Raw genomic sequence first — 23468 nt, forward strand, 5'->3', positions numbered from 1 at the left:
TGGCCCCGAAACGTCACCTATTCCTTATCTCCACACTTGTTGCCTGACTCGTTGAGTTACTCCAGCATTTCAAACCTGGGTCTCTGGCACTGTTTACCTGTGTCGCCCTGTTTACATTTGCCAAAATTAGGTCTGTATCCTACTGTGGGTCAGGCAGCATCTACGGAGGGCATGGGCAGATGATGTTTCAGGTTCTTCACACTGATAATTGTAGTAATTGCATCTGACTCCACCACCTCCTCTGGCAGTGAGTTCCACACAGCAACCACTCTCAGTGTCCAACAACTTGACCTCAAATCTCCTTTAAAAACTCAAACCTCTCATCTTAAATTCATACCCTCTTGTTTTGGATACCCTACCCTGGTAAAAGAATCTGACTATCTACCCTATCTCTCATAATTTACGAAGATGTTGCCAGGACTTGAGGGCCTGAGCTATGGGGAAAGGTTGAGCAGGCTAGGACTCTATTCCTTGGAGCGCAGGAGGGTGAGGGATGATCTTATAGAGGTGTACAAAATCATGAGAGGAATAGATGGGGTAAATGCACAGAGTCTATAACCCAGAGTAGCGGAATTGAGAACCAGAGGACAAAAGTTTAAGGTAAGGGGGGGGGGGGGGGGGGGGGGGAGAGAGTAGATTTAATAGGAACTTGAGGGGTAACTTTTTTACACAAAGGGTGGTACGGAACGAGCTGCCGGAGAAGGTAGTTGAGGCAGGTACTATCACAATGTTTATGAAACATTTAGACAGGTACAGGGATAGGGTAGGTTTAGATGGATATGGGCCAAATGACATCAGGTGGGGACTGGTGTAGATGAGACATATTTGTCGGTGTGGGCAAGTTGGGCAGAAGGGCCTGTTTCCGCGCTTTATGGCTCTATCAACCCTAGTCTATTCCTCCCGTCTCTCTGCCTAGCATCATATGGTCTGCGTTGCTATGGATTTTAAATTGTCGCTGAAAATGAGGAGGATATCAGGAAACAGAAAAAGGATTTTGATTCTGAAAGTTGGTCATACGAGTAAAACATTCACACAGCTGCAAAGTGGTACGGTTACCATGGAGATTTCAGAGGCCCTTCCATTAAAGTGTCTGATAATGAGTCTCCTAGTTCAGAAGGCAACCATTTGTATCATCAAATTCCAGTTGATGAAGCGAATCATTGCTTCAGATAATGAATTAACCTAAGAATTTGGTGTGCATAAGTAACACCATTGGTGAGGGTGCAGAGTAGGGGGTTACAAATAAAAAATTAACAGAAGCTTTTTGAGAAGAGGGAGAGGTTGCTGGAAATCCTCGAGAGGCATTGAGGCATTTAATCAGCAATGTTATCATTCAGAAAGTAGCATCAATGCTCACTTAAGAGGAGCGTCAGTATAAAGATAAAATTAAAGGGTTTGGTAAAGATTATAAGGAGAAGCTGTTTTCATACAGTGAAGTTGGTTACCAAGGGAAACGCATGTAAGGTAATCGGCAAATGAACCAGAGAGGAGGGAGGGAGGGAGAATTTTGTCTGCTGTGCAGGTTCTTTGTGATCAGGAACCTGCTGTCTGACAGGAGAGGGTGAAACAGGTTCACCTGCAAATGCACGTGGAAAAGAAAACGTTTCAGGGCTGCGGCAAAGGACAAGTGAGTGTAATTAACGGGGCTGAGATGGATGGATACCATGGATAAGACAGGTTTAGAGGGATAAGGGGCAAATGCAGTGTAAATGGGGATTAGTGTAGATGGGGCATGTTGGTCGACGTGGGCAAGTTGGGCCGGTTTCCATGCTGTATGACTCGATGCGTCTGATCAAGGTGCTGGCACGGGAGCAAAGGGCAGAGTGGACCCCATCTGTGTGGTAAGTGTCGACAATCACTCTCGCTGGCTTGTACCCAGAGCTCTTGTACACAGTGCAGAAACAGGCCCTCTGGCCCACCGAGTCCACCCCAGCCATCAACCACCAATTCTCTATTCAGATCTTGCGCGAATTAAACTCCCCCCACATTCCAATGAACTCCCCCCACTTTTCAGTGGCCCAGCGGTAGAGTTGCTGCCTTACAGTGCCAGGGACCCGGGTTCGATCCCGTCTACGGGTGCTGTCTGTACAGAGTTTGTACGTTCTCCCTGCGGGGGTTGTCTCTGGGTGCTCCGGTTTCCTCCCACACTCCAAAGATGTACAGGTTTGCAGGTTAATTGGCTTCAGTAAAATTGTCCCTCGTGTGTAGAATAGTGCTAGTGTATGGGGTGATCGCTGGCTGGTGTGCACCCAGTGGGTCGAAGGGCCAGTTTCTGCACTATATCTCTAAAGTTATCCACACACCAGGGGCACTTTCCCATGGCCAATTCATCTACTTACTTGCCCATTTACCCAAGATGTGAGGGAAAATGGGGCTCCTGGAGGAAACCCACGCGGTCACAGAGAGAGCGTGCAATCTCCACGCAGACAGCACTGAACCAAGGCTGCCTGAGGCGGCAGCTCTATGAGCTGTCACCACTGTGAAACCCCACCCACTTAAGGTATTGTGTGAAAATAGCTGTACTCCCGAAGTGGGATAACATAGAAACTGCGTGAACGGGTGATCGCTGGTCAGCGCGGACTCGGTGGGCATGCTTCCGTGCTGCATCTCTAAACTAATCCATTCCTTAGACAAGATCCAATGCCCACAATGGGGTAGAGGTGAATCGGACAGTTGCCTAGCTTATGGAAATCCTGATTACAGAGAGGAAGATGGTGGATTTTGATCCTGGACCACCCTGTGATCGACCTGTATTTGGGCACATCTGAAGACTATAGTGCCACATACAGGAGTAACGTGTTGCTGAGGTGTCTTGGTTTAGTTTCTTTTAGTTTAGTTTAATTTATTGTCACGTGTATCGAGGTACAGTGAAAAGCTTTTATGTTGCGAGCGATCCAGTCATCGGAAAAACTATGCACGATTACAATCGAGCCGTGTACAGATACAGGATAAAGGGAATGATGTTTAGTGCAAGATAAAGTCCAGTAAAGTCCGATTAAAGGTAGTCCGTGGGTCTCTAATGAGGTAGCGAGAATTAAGGGAACGTCACACTCAAACAGGTTGTTGTTTCCTGTGCTGAACAAGAGATAAGAAGGGTCTCGACTCTTTTCTCCAGAGATTCCTTTTCTCCAGAGATGCTGCCTGACCTGCTAAATTACTCCAGCATTTTGTGTCTACCTTTGGTGTAAACCAGCATCTGCAGTTCCTTCTTACACGAGAGATAAGATGTTATTGTGCAATATAACACACTGATTCAATAATTACTTGAGCTCTGGGCTGGCTCCATAGAAGTGGAAGGGCTGTAATGTGTGTTTCCAATACTAATGAAGGGAATGCATTTGGGCCATGGGAGATGCAGACTGGTGAGGTTTATGTGGCTGCAGGGAATTCTTTGGAAAGCATTAGATGGCATGTGATTTATTTGAGTGGGAACGGTGGCATGTTATGGATTCTCAGCAAAACTTCCAGGAAACAAGAGTCCCTACCCTCGTGAAGCCAATTGATTTTTATGAGGGACAATTGAAGTCAGCTGGCTTGACGGTACATTGCCCTGATTGGGAAAAAGATATAAATCTGCGCAAAGTATCTGAGAAAGGTTGCGTGACGCTCGTTAGAGGCAGCTCACGGAACAAGAATAATAGATTTCCCTTCCCTGTCCTTGCATTCCCCTCCATTACTTTGATATCTCAGTACCAGGCCTCCAATAACCCACAAAGTTAGTGGCGTCAGCTGCCATTGTAATTCTGGAGCGCTGAAACTAATGGCGGCACAATGGCACAGATGGTAGAGCTGCTGCCTCATGGCGCTAGAGACCCAGGTTCAATCCTGACCTCGGGTGCACCAGGTCACCCCTTAAACGAGTTATATCCGAAACATTAGGGACAATTTACAATTTACACAAGCCAATTAACCGACACGCCTGCACGTCTTTGGAGTGTGGGAGGAAACTGGAGCACCCAGAGAAAACCCACGTGGTCACAGGGAGAACGTACAAATTCCGTACAGGTAGCACGCGTAGTCAGGATCAAACCTGGGTCTCTGGCGCTGTAAGGCAGCAACTCTACCGCTGTGTCACTGTGCTGCCCGAAAGGTGTACCACTGTGCCTCCCACATCCAAAACGTGTGCTGGTTGGCAGGTTAATTGGCCAGAATGAATGGCGTTAATTTGTGTGTGAATGATAGAATCTAGGAGGGGGGGAGCTGATGAGCATGTGGGAAGAATGAAAAAATGGGATTAATTAGTGTAAATGGTGGTTGGTGGTTGCATGGACTCGTTGGGTCAAATGGCCCGTTTCTGTGCTGTATTTCTCAATGACTTTCCTGGCTAGGTAATTGATTGAAATCACAGAGTCATGGAGTCATACAGCTTGGAAACAGGCCCTTCAGCCCAACATGCCCATGCTGACCTCGATGCCCCATCTACACTAGCCCCACCTGCCCACATTTAGCTCATAAATAGCTCTAAATCTTTCTTATTTATGTACTTGTACAATCCTTTTGGTTATCGTAGCTGAAACTGAAACAGCCCATGGGAAAAGCATCACAAAGTTCCAATGGTGAAGAAGGGTCTCGGCCAGAAACGTCACCCATTCCTTCTGTCCAGAGACGCTGTCTGTCCCGCTGAGTTAATCCAGCATTTTGTGTCTATCTTCACAAAGTTCCATGTCAGGACCATTACCATTCCGGTTTTCCTCGAGAATTTATTTGGCACAGTAGCAGGGTGGGAAATGTAAATTGGCAGTGGATGTGCATTGGAGGGGCTAGAGGACGCAGAGAATTATAATTATAGAGAGAAACCGTAGATTAGGGGGTAATGGTGGTAATAGGGCCTGTGGGAATATCAGGTAACATTTAAATGCGGGTAAATTAGTTTCTTGCATTTGGGCTGCTAAATTCCCAGAGTGATCATATTAGTTCACTTGTTAGAGGTAATGGAACAAGAAAGAGAAATAAGCATAGTTCATTAAAGACTCACAAACAGCAAACTAGTCAGCAATAAGCCATTTAAAATCTACTGTATGTTGTGGGTATATTGATAATTGGAGGAGGGAAATTGCACTTGGATACAGACTTTGTATAAAGTATAAGCATTTGCCGGCGCTGGGCCTGTACTCGCTGGAGTTTAGAAGGTTGAGGGGGACCTCATTGAAACTCACTGAATAGTGAAAGACTTGGATAGAGTGGATGTGGGGAGGATGTTTCCGCTAGTGGGAATGTCTAGGACCAGAGGGCACAGCCTCGGAATAAAAGGCGGTACCTTTAGAAAGGAGACGAGGAGGAATTTCTTTAGTCAGAGGGTGGTAAATCTGTGGAATTCTTTGCCACAGACGGCTGTGGAGGCCAAGTCAATGGGTACTTTTAAAGCGAAGATTGACAGATTCCTGAAAGGATGTGGGGAGAAGTCAGGAGAATGGGAAAGATAAATCAGCCATGATTGAATGGTGGAGTAGACTGGATGGGCTGTAAGGCCTAATTCTGTTCCTATGACATGTGAACATAATGGGCCGATTTGAATCATAGGTTTGTCACGTGTATCACAAGGTGCAGTGATATTCGTATTACCATACAGCCATACTAAAAAAAGGAACGACACACAACTACATAAAAGTTTACATAAACATCGGGGACCACAGCAGATTCCCCACATTCCTCACTGTGATGGAAGGCAATAAAGTCTAACCTTCTTCCTTTTTATTCTCCCGCCGTCGGGGCAGTCGAACCATCCGTCGGGGCGATCGAAGCCCCTGCAGCTGGTGAACGAAGCTCCCGCGTCGGGGCAATCGAAGCTCCTGCGGCTTGGAGCTCCCGAAGTTGGTCTTCAACCAGGGACAATAGACAATAGGTGCAGGAGGAGGCAATTTGGCCCTTCGAGCCAGCACCGCCATTCAATGTGATCATTGCTGATCATTCTCAATCAGTACCCCGTTCCTGCCTTCTCCCCATACCCCCTGACTCCGCTATCCTTAAGAGCTCTATCTAGCTCTCTCTTGAATGCATTCAGAGAATTGGCCTCCACTGCCTTCTGAGGCAGAGAATTCCACAGATTCACAACTCTCTGACTGAAAAAGTTTTTCCTCATCTCCGTTCTAAATGGCCTACCCCTTATTCTTAAACTGTGGCCCCTTGTTCTGGACTCCCCCAACATTGGGAACATGTTTCCTGCCTCTATCGTGTCCAACCCCTTAATAGTCTTATATGTTTTGATAAGATCCCCTCTCATCCTCTAAATTCCAGTGTATACAAGCCTAGTCGCTCCAGTCTTTCAACATATGACAGTCCCGCCATTCCGGGAATTAACCTAGTAAACCTACGCTGCACACCCTCAATAGCAAGAATATCCTTCCTCAAATTTGGAGACCAAAACTGCACACAGTACTCCAGACTGCGAACTCCATGATGTTAAAGTCTGCAGGCTCCCGTGGTTGGAGCTCCGAGGTCGATCCCTGGTAAAGGGATCACTGGCTCTACGATGTTATGTCCGCAGGCTCCCGTGGTTGGAGCTCTCGAAATTGGTCTCCAGCAGAGGCCGCCAACTCCTCCATGTTAGGCCGCAGTGCGGATGGAGATACGATACGGAAAAAAATTGCATCTCCATTGAGGTAAGAGATTACCCCCCACATAAAATAAGCTAAAGAACATTAAAACCATACATTTAACACACACTAAAGAACCAAAAGAGAAGAAAGGGACAGACAGACTGTTGGCGAGGCAGCCATTGGTGGTGCCACCCATCTTGCCTCTTTCCAGGGGCAATTACAATGATTCTCCTCAGAGAAGCAGAAAAAGCTATCAGAAGGAGAGCAGAAACGACGCACAGTGCAAGGACTGTTGTGACGCTGACCGGTTGAGATGGGATTGGTGCTTTCAGAGGGAACAGTGACCATTGAAGATGTGACCCGTGACCAGTCAATTCAGACCAGTGGAAAAGGTTAGTTGGGGAGGTTGAGGATTGAAGTTTAGTTTAGGTTATTGTCATGTGTACCAAGGTACAGTGAAAAGCTTTTGTGTAGAAGTGAACTGCAGATGCTGGTTTATGCTGAATATAAACACAAAGTGCTAGTGCAACTCAGTGTAACCCATACACGAATATTGTAATAATGTATAGCATTAAGTGATTTGACTGGATAGCACGCAAACCTAAGCATTTCACTGTACCTCGGTACACATGACAATAATAAACCTAAACCTATGTTCTATGGATGAAGCAAGAAGCCCCAGTGACTGTCACTCTTATATTTGCTTCTGCCACACAAATGAAAAGAGACAAAGTGCAGGAGTAACACAGTGGGTCAGACAGCATCTCTGAAGAACATGGATAGGTTACGTTTCGGGTCGGGACCCTTCTTCAGACTGATTGTGGTTGTGGGTGGGGGGAGGGGGGGGGGGAGGGGGGAAGAAAACTGCAAGAGAGGAGGGGCAGGGCAAAGCCTGGCAAGTGATAGTGCAGTAATGTGATTCCTCTCCAGAGGAGGCAGTTAAGAGTCAGCTCAAATCATTAGACTTAGGAGCAGAATCAGGGGTGACACGGTGGTAAAGTAGCTGCCTCATAGCGCCTGAGACGTGGGTTCGATCCGGGTGCTGTCTGTACGGACCTCATGGGTCTCCCTGACCTCATGGGCTTTCTCTGGGTGCTCTGGTTTCCTCCCACACTCCAAAGACGTACAGGTTTGTAGTTTAATTAGCTACTGTACATTGTAAATTGTCCCTAGTGTGTAGAATAGTGCTAGTGTATGGGGTGATCGTGGTCAGCGTGGACTCGATGGGCTGAAGGACCTGTTTTAACACTATCTAAACCTTTCGGTCCATTGAGCCTGCTCTGCCATTCGATCATGGATGAGCTATTTATCAATCTCATCCACATTTTGTCTTCTTCCCATAATCTTTGACACCTTTACTAGTCAAGAATCTGTCAACTTCCATTTTAAAAATACCCAATGACTTGGCTTCAACCACAGTCTATGTAAATGAATTTCACAGATTCTCCACCCTCTGACTAAAGAAATTGCTCCTCATTTCCATTCTCCACTCCAATCACCAAGCCTTAGAATGCCACAAAGCAAGTGCAAGTTAATGGGTCCTTGATGGTCAAGTACTAGTTATGGTTTGAGGTTATCCCTTCTTGAAAGAGCTTTCACAGAAGTGAATACAGTATATCAAAGAACCAGACCCTTCGGCCCACAATGTCTGTGCCAAACATGATTCCGTTAAACTAATCTCATCTGACTGCACATGATCCATGTCGCTCCATTCCCTGCATATCCATGTGCCTTTCTAAAAGCCTCTTAGATGCCACCATTGCATCTGCCTCCACCACCACCCCTGAGAGTGCTTTCCTGGCACCCACCACTCTGTGTTAAAAAAAAACTTGCCTCGCTCATCTCCTTTCAATTTTGCCCCTCTCATCTTGTAGCTATGCCCTCTAGTCTTTGACATTTTCAACCTGGGGGAATAGGTTCTGATTGTTTACCCTATGTATTGGTGGAGTGACATACATGCCAGATGGGTGAGGATAATAGATTGCCTCATCTGAAGGACATTAGTTTCTGCCACAGTTTGGCAGACACCATGGAAGTTTCATGGTTATCCGATCAAATTTTACTTTTTTATGTCGTTCCAGATTTATTTGATTACTGGAATTTAAATTCCACAGTAATCATGGTGGGATTCGAACTCATGCCTCCCAGTCAATGGTCCAGAACTCTAGCTGTAAGTCCAGTAACTTAGATGTCACGCTACTGCTCCGAAGGAACAATTGGCTTTTAAGTCTTTCTTTGGGACGTGCTGAAATCTTGAACTCTCTATTCCCATTGCCAATGTAAGGTTTGGAGCTTGGACTTGCTTGGAATTTCAATTTTCGGTTTATTCCCAGAAAGAGGAAACTTGTAAAACTGCGGGCTCGAAAGTTGCTTGATTACATTCACTTATGCAGAAAGCAGTCCAACTTCATGTCAGAGTAAACGCTGTTATATAACAGATGGCCGTATGCTTAATGCAAACGGCTTTGAGAAAGAACAAGACCAGCAAACTGTCTCGGTTGTCAGGCTTAATCATTCCTTCCCTTGTGATTTTTGGGAAATCTATTCCACCCCACCAGCCCCTCCACGTTCATGTGGAAAAATGTTGGCAGGATTATGAGATTAGAGCAACAACGATCCAACTTCTTTTGATTTTTGTTTTCCCCAAGTGAGACAAAGCCAAGTTGTGTGTGGTTTGGACCTTGTTGAAGAAGTGTTGCTTCCTCCCTCTCTCCCTCTCTCCCTCTGGGGGTTGTGACAAATCAACAGCAAAACCGCCCCTCCCCAGCCCAGTCACGTTAGGTACCGAGGCCAGCAAGTGGATTTTCCCGGTGGGGAGTTTGTTCTTGTCCGCAACTGGATAAGATCACAGTGAATGGCCTGGATCGAGTGGAGGTGGAGAGGATGTTTCCACTAGTGGGAGAGTCTAGGACCAGAGGGCACAGCCTCAGAATATTCTTCAGACAACTGAACTGTCCTCTCATCAGCTAGAGTGTGGTCCAGACCTCCCATCTACCTCATTGGAGACCTTTGGCCTGATTTTAATCAGACTTTATTGGACTTAAGTGTTATATCTTTGGACTAAATGTTGTACCATCTTACTTTGATCAGTGCTCTGTGGACGGCTTGATCGTATTCTTGTATAGTCTTTTGTCAAACTGGATTGCATGCGAACAAAAGTTTTTCACTGTATTGTCGGTACGCGTGACAATAATAAACTAAACCAAACCAAACTAAACCCTATTAATGTCTTTTCTTTTGCACTAATATTGCTTTTTAATATATTAAACTTTTTTTGTTTGTTTATTATGTTATCTATTAAGTACTATGTTTACAGACCTGTTATACTGCTGTGATTTAATTGTTCCGTTTCAGTACATACGACAATGAAACACTCTTGACTCTTCACTCTTGAAGATTATCCTGATAGAAGTATATAAAATTGTAGCCAGCATTTACCACACTAGCTCTATCTTACACACCAGGAACAATTTACAATTTTACTGAAGGACAAGTAACCTACATGTCTTTGGAATGTGGGAGGAAACAGGAGCACCCAGAGAAAACCCACATGGTCAGCGGTAGAACGTACCAACTCCGTACAGACAGCACCCATGATCAAGATCGAACCCGAGTGTCAGGTGCTTTAAGGCAGCAACCTGTTGTTGGGCAATAGGTAGGAGTGAAGGAAACGACAGGAGAATATAAAATAATATTAAAAGGAAAAAATGTTTAACAAAAAGGGCGCCACAGTGGCACAGCTGGTAGAGCCAGAGATCCTGCTTTGATCCTGATCTCGGCTGCTGCCTGTGTGGAGTTTACACATTCTCCCTGTGACCACGTGGGTTTCCTCCGGGTGCTCCAGCTTCCTCCCACATCCCAAAGACGTGTGGGTTTGTAGGTTAATTGGCCCTCAGTTTATTTCCCCCTAGTGCATGGTGAGTTGAGGGGAAAGTGGGATAACGTAGAACTAGTGTGCATGGGTATTCGATGGTCAGCAGACTCAGTGGGCCAAAGACCCTGTTTCTACAATCTAATCTAAGTTATCCGAAGTTGTTGAATTCAATATCAAGATTAGGGGGTGCAATGTGAAGGCTGTTAAGTTTTTTATTTCTGTTTTACAACAATAAAATTATAAAAGGACTGGACAAGATAGATGCAATGTTGGGCGAGTCCAGAACCAGGGGCCACAGTCTTAGAATAAAGGGGAGGCCATTTAAAACTGAGGTGAGAAAACCCTTTTTCACCCAGAGAGTTGTGAATTTGTGGAATTCTCTGCCACAGAGGGCAGTGGAAGCCAAATCACTGGATGGATTTAAGAGAGAGTTAGATAGGGCTCTAGTGGCTAGTGGAATCAAGGGATATGGGGAGAAGGCAGGCACGGGGTATTGATTGGGGACGATCAGCCATGATCACAATGAATGGCGGTGCTAGCTTGAAGAGCCGAATGGCCTCCTGCACCTATTTTCTATGTTTCTATGTTTCTATGTAATAACACCTAAATGTATTTATTATTCAGAGTGCAGAGAGTTTACAAGGATGTTGCCAGGACTTGAGGGCCTGAGCTATAGAGAGGGTTGTGCAGGCTAGGACATTATATCTTGGAGCACCAGAGGAAGAGGGATGATCTTATAGAAGAGTATAAAATGATGAGGAGAAATAAATAGGGTGAATGTACAGTCTTTTTCCTGGAGTAGGAGAATCAAGAATTAGAGGACATAGGTTTAAGGTGAGAGAGGAAAGATTTAATAGGAACGTGAGGGGCAACCTTTTCACACAGAGGGTGTTGGGTATATGGACCAAGCCAGCAGAGAAAGTGGTTGAGCAAGTAAAATAACAACATTTAAAAGACATTTGGACAGGAACATGGAGAGGAGTTTAGAGGGGTTTGGACTAAACATGAAAAGGGACTAGTTTAGATGGGGGCATCTTGATCAGCACGGTTGTGTTGGGCTGAAGGGCCTGTTTCCATGCTGCATGATTCTATGAAGATATACTTATTGAACCTTTATCTGGGTAATACATCCGGGAAGCATGATGACGCAGCGGTAGTGATGCTGCCTTACAGCGCCAGAGACCCGGATTCGATCCTGACTACGGGTGCTGTCTGTACGGAGTTTGTACGTTCTCCCTATGAACTGCGTGGGATTTCTACGGGAGCTCCGGTTTCCTCCCACACTCCAAAGACGTACAGGTTTGTAGGGTTTATTGGCTTTGGTCAAATTGTCAATCGTCCCTAGTGTGTAGGACAGTGGTCGGCGCGGACTCAGGGAGCCAAAGGACCTGTTTCCACGCTGTATCTCTGAACTAAACTAAACTAAACATCCTTAATTTTTTAATTCTCTTTCTCAGGATAGGTGTTGTCCATTAAGGATGTGTTTGACACCCAACTGCGGTGTGCCTGCATTGGTCAACTTATGCGTGGAATCACTGCAGTGAAGCCAGAGACAACTTCGACTTCAATTGTCGTTTGCAAACAGGGATGTCATCCTTCATTAGCAAGAATTACAGCACTATTTTACTTCAAGACCAACCGTGAGTGTTTATGAAATGGTCTTTGCTTTAGTGACAAAACCGCTGTGGGGAGAAGGCAGGAACGGGGTACTGATTGAGAGTGATCAACCATGATCGCATTGAATGGCGGTGCTGGCTCGAAGGGCTGAATGGCCTACTCCTGCACCTATTGTCTATTGTCTATTGTCTATTGAAATATTAGGATGACTGCAAATAAAAATACAGGATTAGGGGATTCAAAATGAGATTTCATTGGGACTTCTCGCTGGCGGTGCTGAATGTTGGGAATTCCAGGTTCGATCCTGACTATGAGTGCTGTATATGTGCTCTGACTTCCCCCCACACTATAAAGACGTGCAGGTTTGTAGGTTAATTAGCCCTCTGTAAATTGCCCCTAGTCTGATGCGAAAGTGGAATAACGTAGAACAAGTTATGATGGATTTAAGAGAGAGTTGGATAGAGCTCTAGGGACTAGTGGAATCAAAGGATGTGGGGAGAAGGCAGGCACGGGGTATTGATTGGGGACGATCAGCCATGATCACAATGAATGGCGGTGCTGGCTCGAAGGGCTGAATGGCCTCCCCCTGCACTTATTATCTATGTTTCTATGTTTCTAAGTGTACAGGTGATTTTTTTGTCGGAGTGGGCCTGGTGGGCTGGTGGACTTGTTTCCACATTGTATCACTAAACCAAACCAAACCAAACCAAACCTACCTGCTGTACTATCCTCACGGCTAGCAGATGGAGAGGAACCATCAGCAGCTTCATCTCCAAGACACGCACTTGGAGATAGAGCGCTTGTCCTTCGCTGTAGATAGAAACAAAGTGCTGGAGTAACTTAGTGGGTCAGACAGCATTTCTGAAGTAAAAGGATGGGTGACGTTTCAGGTTGGGATCCTTCTTCAAAAGTTTTTACCGTCACTGGGTCCAAATCCTGGAACTCCCTCCCCAACACAACATGGCGGCAGTCATTCAAGGAGGTAGCTCACCACCACCTTTCTCATGGGCAATGAAAGATGGACAATAAAAGCTGGCCTTGCCAACAACAGAGCTCTATCCAACTCTCCCTTAAATCCATCATAACTTGTTCTACGTTATTGGCAAGGCCAGTATCCTAAACAATGAAGAGAAACTATTAGTTTTGTTCACATTCATAACAACTGGTTACTTGTAACTTTCACAAGTTCAGAATCAATTTTTTTCAGTCCAAAGCTTAATTCAATATAATTCCCAGTAATCAATTTTTAATATCAAATTAACCATCAAGTTAAAGGAAACATGTCCTAATACCAACAGAAGATTTTCCCTCTATTTTCATTGCTGAAATATTAATTTCATTTTCTCAATAGGCTCTTGACATATTTTCCTCTATGTCAAGTACTTAATGAGTAACCTTTGAAAACTGGTGACCTCACTGATAGTGCAATGAATGCAGCAGATTTTAGACAATAGACAATAGACAATAGGTGCAGGAGTAGGCCATTTGTCCCTTCGAGCCAGCACCACCATTTAATGTGATCATGGCTGATTATTCTCAATCAGTACCCCGTTCCTGCCTTCTCCCCATACCCCCTGACTCCGCTATCCTTAAGAGCTCTATCTAGCTCTCTCTTGAAAGCATTCAGAGAATTGGCCTCCACTGCCTTCTGAGGCAGAGAATTCCACAGATTTACAACTCTCTGACTGAAAAAGTTTTTCCTCATCTCAGTTCTAAATGGCCTACCCCTTATTCTTAAACTGTGGCCCCTGGTTCTGGAATCCCCAACATTGGGCACATGTTTCCTGCCTCTAACGTGTCCAAACCCTTAATAATTTTATATGTTTCAAGAAGATCCCCTCATCCTTCTAAATTCCAGTGTATACAAGCTTAGTCGCTCCAGTCTTTCAACAAACGACAGTCCCGCCATTCCGGAAATTAACCTAGTGAACCTACGCTGCACACCCTCAATAGCAAGAATATCCTTCCTCAAATTTGGAGACCAAAACTGCACACAGTAATCCAGGCGCGGTCTCACTAGGGCCCTGTACAACTGCAGAAGGACCTATTTGCTCCTATACTCAACTCCTCTTATTATGAAAGCCAACATTCCATTGGCTTTCTTCACTGTCTGCTGTACCTGCATGCTTCCTTTCAGTGACTGATGCACTAGGACACCCAGATCTCGTTGTACGTCCCCTTTTCCAGCCCCTTTTTTAAGAGAGATGGGCTGAAAATCAGTGCGCACACTATTTATGGGGCAGGCATTTTAATGATTGACATGGTTAGTATCAATTCAGCTTCTTCAACCAGTCATTTCATGATGGGCTGGTACAATTTCATTTTTTATAACTATGATCCATAATACAAATATGTTCATTCAAATTCTATATCCAATAAACCCTCGTTATTTCAGACTTCTTTACAACAGATTTTGATGTTTTATTATAGGAGCAGAAGTAGGCCATTCGGCCCATCGGGTTTACTCCGCCATTCAATCATTGTTGATCTATCTTTCCCCCTCAACCCCATTCTCCTGCCTTCTCCCCATAACCATTGACTCCCTTACAGCAGGTAGACTGGGAAAATCAGGTTGGTACTGGACCCTAAGAAAGGGAGTTTGTGGAGTGCCTCCAAGATGGATTCTTAGAGCAGCTTGTACTGGAACCTACCAGGGAGTAGGCAATTCTGGATTTAGTGTTGTGTAATGAACTGGATTTGATAAGGGAACTCAAGGTAAAAGAGCCATTAGGAGGTAGAGATCATAATACGATGTTTTAATCTACAATTTGAGAGGGAGAAGGGAAAATCAGAAGTGTCAGTATTACAGTTGAGCAAAGGGGACTATGGAGGCATGAGGGAGGAGCTGGCCAAAGTTGACTGGAAAGAGACCCCAGCAGGGAAGACGGTGGAACAACAATAGCAGCTATTTCTGGGAATAATACAGAAGGCCGATAAATCCCCAGGGCCTGATGGTCTGCATCCCAGGGCACTTAAGGAAGTGGCTCTAGAAATTGTGGACGCATTGGTGATCATTTTCCAATGTTCTATAGATTCAGGATCAGTTCCTGTGGATTGGAGGGTAGCTAATGTTATCCCACTTTTTAAGAAAGGAGGGAGAGAGAAAATAGGAAATTATAGACCAGTTAGCCTGACATCGGTGGTGTCGAAGATGCTGGAGTCAATTTTAAATGAAGGAATAGTGGAACATTTGGATAGCAGTAACAGGATCGTTCCGAGCCAGCATGGATTTAAGAAGGGGAAATCATGCTTGAATAATCTTCTGGAATTTTTTGAGGATGTAACTAGGAAAATGGACAAGGGAGAGCCAGTGGATGTAGTGTACCTGGACTTTCAGAAAGCCTTTGATAAGGTCCCACATAGGAGATTAGTGGGTAAAATTAGAGCACATGGTATTGGGGGTAGGGTACTGATATGGATAGAAAATTGTTTGGCGGACAGGAAATAAAGAATAGGGGTTAACGGGTCCTTTTCAGAATGGCAGGCAGTGACTAGTGGGGTACCGCAAGGCTCAGTACTGGGACCGCAGATATTTACAAAATACATTAATAACTTAGATGAAGGGATTAAAAGTAACTAGCAAATTTGCAGATGACACATAGCTGGGTGACAGTGTGAGCTGTGAGGAGGATGCTATGAAGATGCAGGGTGACTTGGACAGGTTGTGTGAGTGGGCAGATGCAGTTTAATGTGGATAAATGTGAGGTTATCCACTTTGGTGGCAAGAACAGGAGGGCAGATTATTACCTGAATGATGTCAAGTTAGGAAAAGGGAAAGTACAATGAGATCTGGGTGTCCTTGTTCATTAGTCACTGAAAGTAAGCATGCAGGTACAGCAGGCAGTGAAGAAAGTTAATGGCATGTTGGCCTTCATAACAAGAGGAGTTGAGTAAAGGAGCAAAGAGGTCCTTCTGCAGTTGTACAGGGCCCTAGCAAGACCACACCTGGAGCATTGTGCGCAGTTTCGGTCTCCAAATTTGAGGAAGGACATTCTTGTAATTGAGGGAGTGCAGCGTAGGTTCACGAGGTTAATTCCCGGGATGGCGGGACTGTTGTGTGTTGAAAGACTGGAGCGACTGGACTTATATACACTGGAATTTAGAAGGAGGAGAGGGGATCTTATTGAAACATCTTAAGATTATTATGGGATTGGACACATTAGAGGCAGGAAACATCTTCCTGATGTTGGTGCAGTCCCAAACCAGGGGCCACAGTTTAAGAATAAGGGGTAGGCCATTTTGAATAGAGATGAGGAAAAACCTTTTCATTCAGAGAGTTGTGAATCGGTGGGATTCTCTGCCTCAGAAGGCAGTGGAGGCCAATTCTCTGGATGCTTTCAAGAGAGAGTTAGATAGAGCTCTTAAAGATAGCGGAGTCAAGGGATATAGGAAGGAGGCAGAAACGGGGAACTGATTGTGGATGATCAGCCATGATCACAGTGAATGACGGTGCTGGCTCGAAGGGCCAAATGGCCTACTCCTGCACCTATTGTCAATTGTCTATAATCAAGAATCTGTCAATTTCCACCTTAACAATACCCAATCATTTGACCTCCACAGCTGTCTGTGGCAATGAATTCCACAGATTCACCACCCTGTGACTAAATAAATCCATCATCTCCTTTCTAAAGGTACATCCAACTGTTCTGACGCTATGTCTTCTTGCCCTAGACTCCCACTAGTGGAAACATCCTCTCCACATTCACTGTATCCAGGCCTTTCACTGTTCGATAAATCTCAATGAGGTCCCCTAAACTCCAGTTGAGTGCAGGCCTAGTGACTTCTGTCTAGCACCAGAGGGGACAGCCTCAGAATGAAAGGACGTACCTTTAGAAAGGAGATGAGACGGAATTTACTTTAGCAACAGGGTGGTGAAGCTATGGAATTGCCACAGATTGCTGTGGAGGCCAAGTCAATGGGTATTTTTAAAGCGGAGATTGACAGGTTCTTGATTAGTCAGATTCTTGCTATTGAGGGCGTGCAGCGTAGGTTTACTAGGTTAATTCCCGGAATGGCGGGACTGTCGTATGTTGAAAGGCTGGAGCGATTGGGCTTGTATACACTGGAATTTAGAAGGATGAGGGGGGATCTTATTGAAACATATAAGATAATTAGGGGATTGGACACATTAGAGGCAGGAAACATGTTCCCAATGTTGGGGGAGTCCAGAACAAGGGGCCACAGTTTAAGAATAAGGGGTAGGTCATTTAGAACGGAGATGAGGAAGAACTTTTTCAGTCAGAGAGTGGTGAAGGTGTGGAATTCTCTGCCTCAGAAGGCAGTGGAGGCCAGTTCGTTGGATGCTTTCAAGAGAGAGCTGGATAGAGCTCTTAAGGATAGCGGAGTGAGGGGGTATGGGGAGAAGGCAGGAGAATGGAGTTGAGAAAGATAGATCAGCCATGATCGAACGGCGGAGGGTCTTGATGGACCTAATTCTCTTCATAGAGTCATACAGTGTGGATACAGGCCCTTCAGCCCAACTTGCCTCCACATGTCCCATCTACACTAGTCCCACCTACCTGAGTTGGCCCAAATCCCTCAAAACACATCCTATCCATGTACCTCTCTAAATCTATATACTAAAACTCTCATTTGTTTGTTTGTTCCTGAACTACAGCTAAAACAGTACGCGATAGTGCGACAATTTTAGGCCCACCTTACTCACCATTGTTCTTTTGGTGCTAATGGACGAAGTTTCATTGATATTGGTGTTATATTTTTAAAGTGATTCACATTTTAAAAGTTTAAATCTATCTCCTAGGGAGGGAAGGGGGTGGATGGAGGGGGAGGAGATAGGATAAGGGGGGTTGAAGGGGGTGGAGTGGGGAGGGAGGGAAAGGGGGAGGGAAAGGGGGACGGGAAGGGGGTGGGGAAGGAGGGAGTGGAAAGGGGAGGAGGGGAAGAGGGGAGGTGGGAGGGGAAGGGGGAGGGGAAGGGAGGGGAGGGAGGAGGGGGGAGAGGGGGGGGAGGAGAGGGTGCTGCACCAATGCCGGAGAGGTTTCGGCCCAGCGGGTCCACTTGGTCTAGTGCTTATTAAACATTGCAATAGTACCTGCCTCAACTACTTATTTCCTATGAACTTATGCTCTGTTTCAGTTCCCCTCTCATCCCGGACCCCACTAAGCCAAGGATGTCCACTCCGGAAGGGGGCTCCCTGTCCTCTGGCGAGGATATGGGTGACGGGGAGATCAGCATCAACGTGGGGGGTTTGAAGAGGAAGCTGAGCCGGTGGATGCTGGCGCGGTTCCCAGACACCAGGCTTGGCCAGCTGCCCAGGTGCCACTCGGACGAGTCCATCCTCCAGTTGTGCGACGATTACGACGAGGAGGAGAAGGAGTTCTACTTCGACAGGAACCCGGCCCTCTTCCCCCTGGTGCTCAACTTCTACCACACGGGGAGGCTGAGGGTGACTGGCAAGCCGTGCATCTTTAAGCAGGAGATCGAGTACTGGGGCATGGAGGAGTTCCTCCTCGACCCGACGTGCCGCGGCGCCGACCACCTGAGACGGGCGCCAGGGGCCGACCAGGATGATGGAGACGAGACGGCGAGCGACCGAGGCAGCACCACCTCCTCCCTCAACGAGGTGCTCACCTTCTACCAGGACGCCTCCAAGTACGACAGCCAGATCTTTGGCAGCTGCCGCAGGCGCCTATGGCTGATGTTCGAAAACCCCGGCTACAACATCGTAAGCAGGATCTACAGCGTCCTCTCCATCATCATGGTCTTGGGATCCATAGCCACCATGTGCCTGAACAGCATGGCCGAGTTTCAGCTGGTGGACGGGGAGGGCAAGAGACGGGACGACCCCCGGTTTGAGATGGTGGAACACCTCTGCATGGCTTGGTTCACCCTGGAGCTGTTGGCCAGGTTGCTCGTGTCTCCTGGGCCCCTCCACTTCTTCAGACGGCCTCTCAACCTCATCGACCTGATGTCCGTATCCCCGTTCTACCTGACGCTGCTGGTGAACCTGGTGGTGGACATCAGCCCGGCCCTGCCTAACCTCGGGCGCATGGTGCAGGTCCTCCGGCTGATGAGGATCTTCCGCATCCTGAAGCTGGCCCGCCACTCGACGGGCTTGAGGTCCCTGGGAGCCACCCTGAAGCACAGCTACCGGGAGGTGGGGCTCCTCCTGCTCTACCTGTCCGTCGGTGTGTCCGTCTTCTCCGTGGTGGCCTACACAGTGGAGAAGGAGGAGGACTCTGGGCTGACCACCATCCCCTCCTGCTGGTGGTGGGCCACGGTCAGCATGACCACAGTGGGATATGGCGACGTGGTCCCCACCAGCATCGGGGGCAAGCTCACGGCCTCCGCCTGCATCCTGTCTGGGATACTCGTGGTGGTCCTCCCCATCACCCTGATCTTCAACAAGTTCTCCCACTTCTACCGGCGACAGAAGAACCTCGAGAGCGCCATGAGGAACTGCGAGTTCGACGAGGGCCTGGCCGAACTGCCCTTGCTCAACCTCCGTGACTTCTATGCCGACAGGATGAAGTCCCTGATGGTCAGCCTGAACAACATGAGCAGAGGTACCTCCACCGATCACAGCATCAACAACTCTGGCCACTGAGGGCCACGTGGGATGCAGTTCAGAACACATGGAGCCCGACCAGTCATCACATTTGGGGCAGCACGGCGGGGGAGCTGCTACCTCACAGCACCAGAGACCAAAGTTTGATCCAGGCCCTTCGGCTCACCGAGTCTGCGCCGACCAGCAATCACCCCGTACACTGACACTATCCTACACACTAGGGACAATTTACAATTTTACTGAAGCCAATTAACCGACAAACCTGCATCTCTTTGGGGTATGGGAGGAATAAAACAGAGCACCCAGAGGAAACTCACGTGGTCACGGGGTGAACATACAAACTCCATATAGACAGCACCCATAGTCAGGATCGAACCCGGCTCTCTGGCGCTGAGGCAACAACTCTGCCGCTGCGCCACTGAGCCACCCTCGAGTTTGAGGAGAAAATTCCAGAATTCAGGGTTCAGGCAGCCGAAGACACTACTATTCCGGGTGACTGCAAGGAATTCAAAGTTGAGTCTGGATTGCAAAGACTACAAAGGACTGTAGATGGTTACATTCTGGTGAGACATTGCATGTTGTGAAAAGTGAGAGAATCATCACAAGTTAGAGTCTGTCCAGAAATGTCACCTATTGAGTCTAAGGAAGAGTCTCATAAGTTCATAAGTTACAGGAGCAGAATTAGGCCACCCGGCCCATCATGTCTACTCCACTATTCAATCATGGCTCATGATCTATCTTTCTCTCTCAACCCCATTCTTCTGTTTTCTTCCGAAAACTCCTGACACCCGTACTAATCAAGAACCTATCAATCTCTACTTTAAAAATATCCATTGGCCTCCACAGCCTACTGTGGCAATGAATTCCACAGATTCACCACACTCTGCCTAAAGAAATTCGTCCTCATCTCCTTTTATTCTGAGGCTCTGTCCTCTGGTTCCCACAAGTGGAAACAACTTCCCCACATCCACTCTATCCAGGCCTTTCGGTAAGTTTCAAGTCTTGACCCGAAACATCCCCTATTCCTTTTCTCCAGCGATGCTGCCTGAGCCGCAGAGTTACTCCAGCATTCTGTGTCTATCTTCGGTGTTAATCTTCCAGCATCTACAGTTCCTTCCTACCCAGAGAATTATGAAAACTGGCCTTTGCACCAACGGCAGCCTATGTTTCAACCTTGTTTTCTTCTTAATTTATACAAACCTGCACTGGAACTAGTAATTACTAGTCTATTTCGTTTTAAAATCCAGTTTTCATTATATTGTATTTAAATGCAGGAGATCAAACCGCATAAGGTTTTATAAACTGTTGCCTGGAGAATAATAGAATGTATAATTAGGAACATATTAAAATGTACTTCATTGTCAGATGAAAAACATTTTATGTGCACTGAAGTGGGAACAAATTAGAATCGTACAGTCTATAAATTACTCAGCTATTGTCGTCCAAGTTTCCACATGGCTTATCCATGCTGAAGCTCTGGCGAGAAGCCTCCCGAATGTGGAAAGAGCTCAAGTATAAATCAAGCAGATTTTGCTGCTGGAGCCACGACACGGAAAAAGGACCTCACCTAACGTTTGATCAGTATCATGAAGCATGATTCGATGGTTTGTGAAACAAAATAATAAACTTAATGTGTAGGAGGAAGGAACTGCAGATGCCGGTTTACACCGAAGATAGATATGAAATGCTGGAGTATTTCAGCGGGTCAAGCAGCATCTCTTGAGGAAGGGATAGGTGACTTTTCGGGTCAAGACCCTTCTTTCAGATAAAGTTAATGTGCAGAGGGAAGGATGCAGCTACATATATTAGGACCGTGCAGACATAGAACATAGAATGGTACAGCACAAGAACAGGCCCTTCGGCCCACAATGTCTGTGCCAAAATGGGCGACAAGGTGGGGCACCAGTAGAGTTGCTTCCTTACAGTTTCAGAGACCCGGGTTCGAACCTGACTACGGGTGCTGTCTGTACGGAGTTTGTACGTTCTCCCTGTGACCGCGTGGGTTTTCTCCGGGTGCCCATGTTTCCTCCCACACTCCGAAGACATACAGGTTTGGAGTTTAATCGGCTTGGTGTAATTGTAAATTGTCCCAAGTGTGTGTAGGATAATGTAAGTGTGCAGGGATCGCTGGTCGGTGCGAACTCCGTACATACAGCACCCGTAGTCAGGATCAAACCCGGGCCTTTGGTGCTGTAAGGCAGCGACTCTACCGCTGCGCCACCGTGCTGCCCCAATGGTTCAAGATAATTTGTTGCAAGATAATTTATACAGTTGTATTGGCCTTGTTTTGAGCTAAAGTATTGGCAAACTTGTTTCTAATTGTGACAAAAAAATGTGTTTTCAAATTAATATTAATGTGCATGCATTATGCATGTGGTCTTCCCCTGTCATGTAACTACCCAGGACTTGAGCTTCCTTCTTCTTCTCCTCCATCTTTGGCAATCCCCAAGGATTAAGAATGTCTTTATTCCAAGTCTTGGTTCCAAGCTGGTTCTTTGTTGATTGCTGAGGCTCATCTGCGAACAAATGGACCAGCAAATGCCTGATGGGGTTGTTGGGTGGACGGTTTGTAAGTGGTCCACTCCCTCCACTGCTGACTCAAGGCTTCTCTGGATTCCCCCGATGCACAGCCTCGAGGTTCTCAGTACGCACTGTCCCCCACTTTGAGTGGTCATGGATCAGGGTTTCCAGTGATCAGCGATGATGTTGCATTACCTCAAAGAGGCTTCAAAAGCATCTTTGATCCTTTTCCTCAGTCCCCTTGGTAATCCAGTGACAGAACATAGAGAAACGCTTTGGAGTACAGTTCTGAACCGTTTGTGTCAAAGTACAATGTTCTAGTGCTCTGTAAAAATGTCCTCACTGTCAACATGTATATCTGCGTTCAACTGTATTTGAATGTAAAGGAAATAACTTGTTTGCCGTTAAACAATCAAATGAAGGGATTTTTTTGTGAAGCAGAGAACGTTTAACCTGCTGAATGAGGCAGAAAAATTATTGAAGAGTTTTCAGTGTCGTTTTCGTTCAGTTGTTTTGATATTTGGTGAGAATGCTAATTAATGAAACTTTGCATGCCAAAATCTGAACTTTAAATTGCATGATCGTTTCTACACATGCCACGGACCTCTGCTATGAACGTTAAACCAGAAATGGCTGGACTATTGACTTGTTGAAACAGCTGGCTATGTCTTCACCACAAGGTAGAGAAAATCTCTTCCGCAGGAATCAGAATGAAGAGTTCAATCACTGAAATCTTAATAAGTGGCATCTTCTCTTCTGTGCAATTTTGTTTAAGCCTTGCTAGTGTGAAGTATAACTTTGTGTAAAATTTACCAGTGGTTTTAATAAAAATGAGAAGTACATTTCATATATATATCATGGAACATTTACTTTAGCTTTTACAAACTAAAGAAATGAAAATATTTTGCCTGCATGGAGCACCGCAGTGGAGAGAGATGGCCAGAAGAAAGTTAGAAATATGGAAGTCGAAAGACCAGGAGTGGACCCAGCTATTTCATGCATCCTATTCCTGCCTATATTCAGTTCTGTTGTAATGACTTCTTCATTTCACATCCTAGTTCAGTGACTATTAATTTTCTTGGCTCACTTGACAAGACAAGGGTGGCACAGTGGCGCAGTTAGTAGAGCTGTTGCCTCACAGCACCAGAGACCCGGTTTGATCCTGACCTGGGGTGATGTCAGTGTGGAGTCCGCATGTTCTCCGTGTGACCTTTGAAACCTTTGACTGAAGAAAACTGCACCCAATACTAAAATGTGCCTAATCAAAGTTTGATATAGCTGTAGAGGCAATTTGCAGCAGCCAATTAACACCGACCCAATTAACTTATCTCACTTTCACAGACATTTAGAACATATTAAAATTGAAATATAGTTATAGTTATACAACTATAGC

The 23468-nt window shown here is 46.1% G+C and overlaps 1 protein-coding gene across 5 annotated transcripts in view; it reads left to right on the forward strand.

Moving 5' to 3' along the window:
- kcns2 (potassium voltage-gated channel modifier subfamily S member 2) overlaps positions 1 to 22911 on the forward strand; it is a 31372-nt gene extending 8461 nt beyond the window's left edge. For 2 of the 5 annotated variants that reach the window (XM_078398039.1, XM_078398037.1), the window contains 2 exons: positions 11868 to 12050; positions 18124 to 22911. In XM_078398039.1, the coding sequence (XP_078254165.1) occupies positions 11998 to 12050; positions 18124 to 19594 (1524 nt within the window). In that variant the 5' untranslated portion in view covers positions 11868 to 11997 and the 3' untranslated portion in view covers positions 19595 to 22911. Of the gene's footprint in view, positions 1 to 1275; positions 1842 to 11867; positions 12051 to 18123 lie in introns of those variants that run through there. The other 3 variants (XM_078398038.1, XM_078398041.1, XM_078398040.1) reach the window with 3 other exon arrangements.
- Positions 22912 to 23468: the final 557 nt, after the last annotated feature.

The sequence above is a fragment of the Rhinoraja longicauda genome, chromosome 4 (genome assembly GCF_053455715.1).
Source record: "Rhinoraja longicauda isolate Sanriku21f chromosome 4, sRhiLon1.1, whole genome shotgun sequence".
Taxonomy (NCBI): domain Eukaryota; kingdom Metazoa; phylum Chordata; class Chondrichthyes; order Rajiformes; family Arhynchobatidae; genus Rhinoraja; species Rhinoraja longicauda.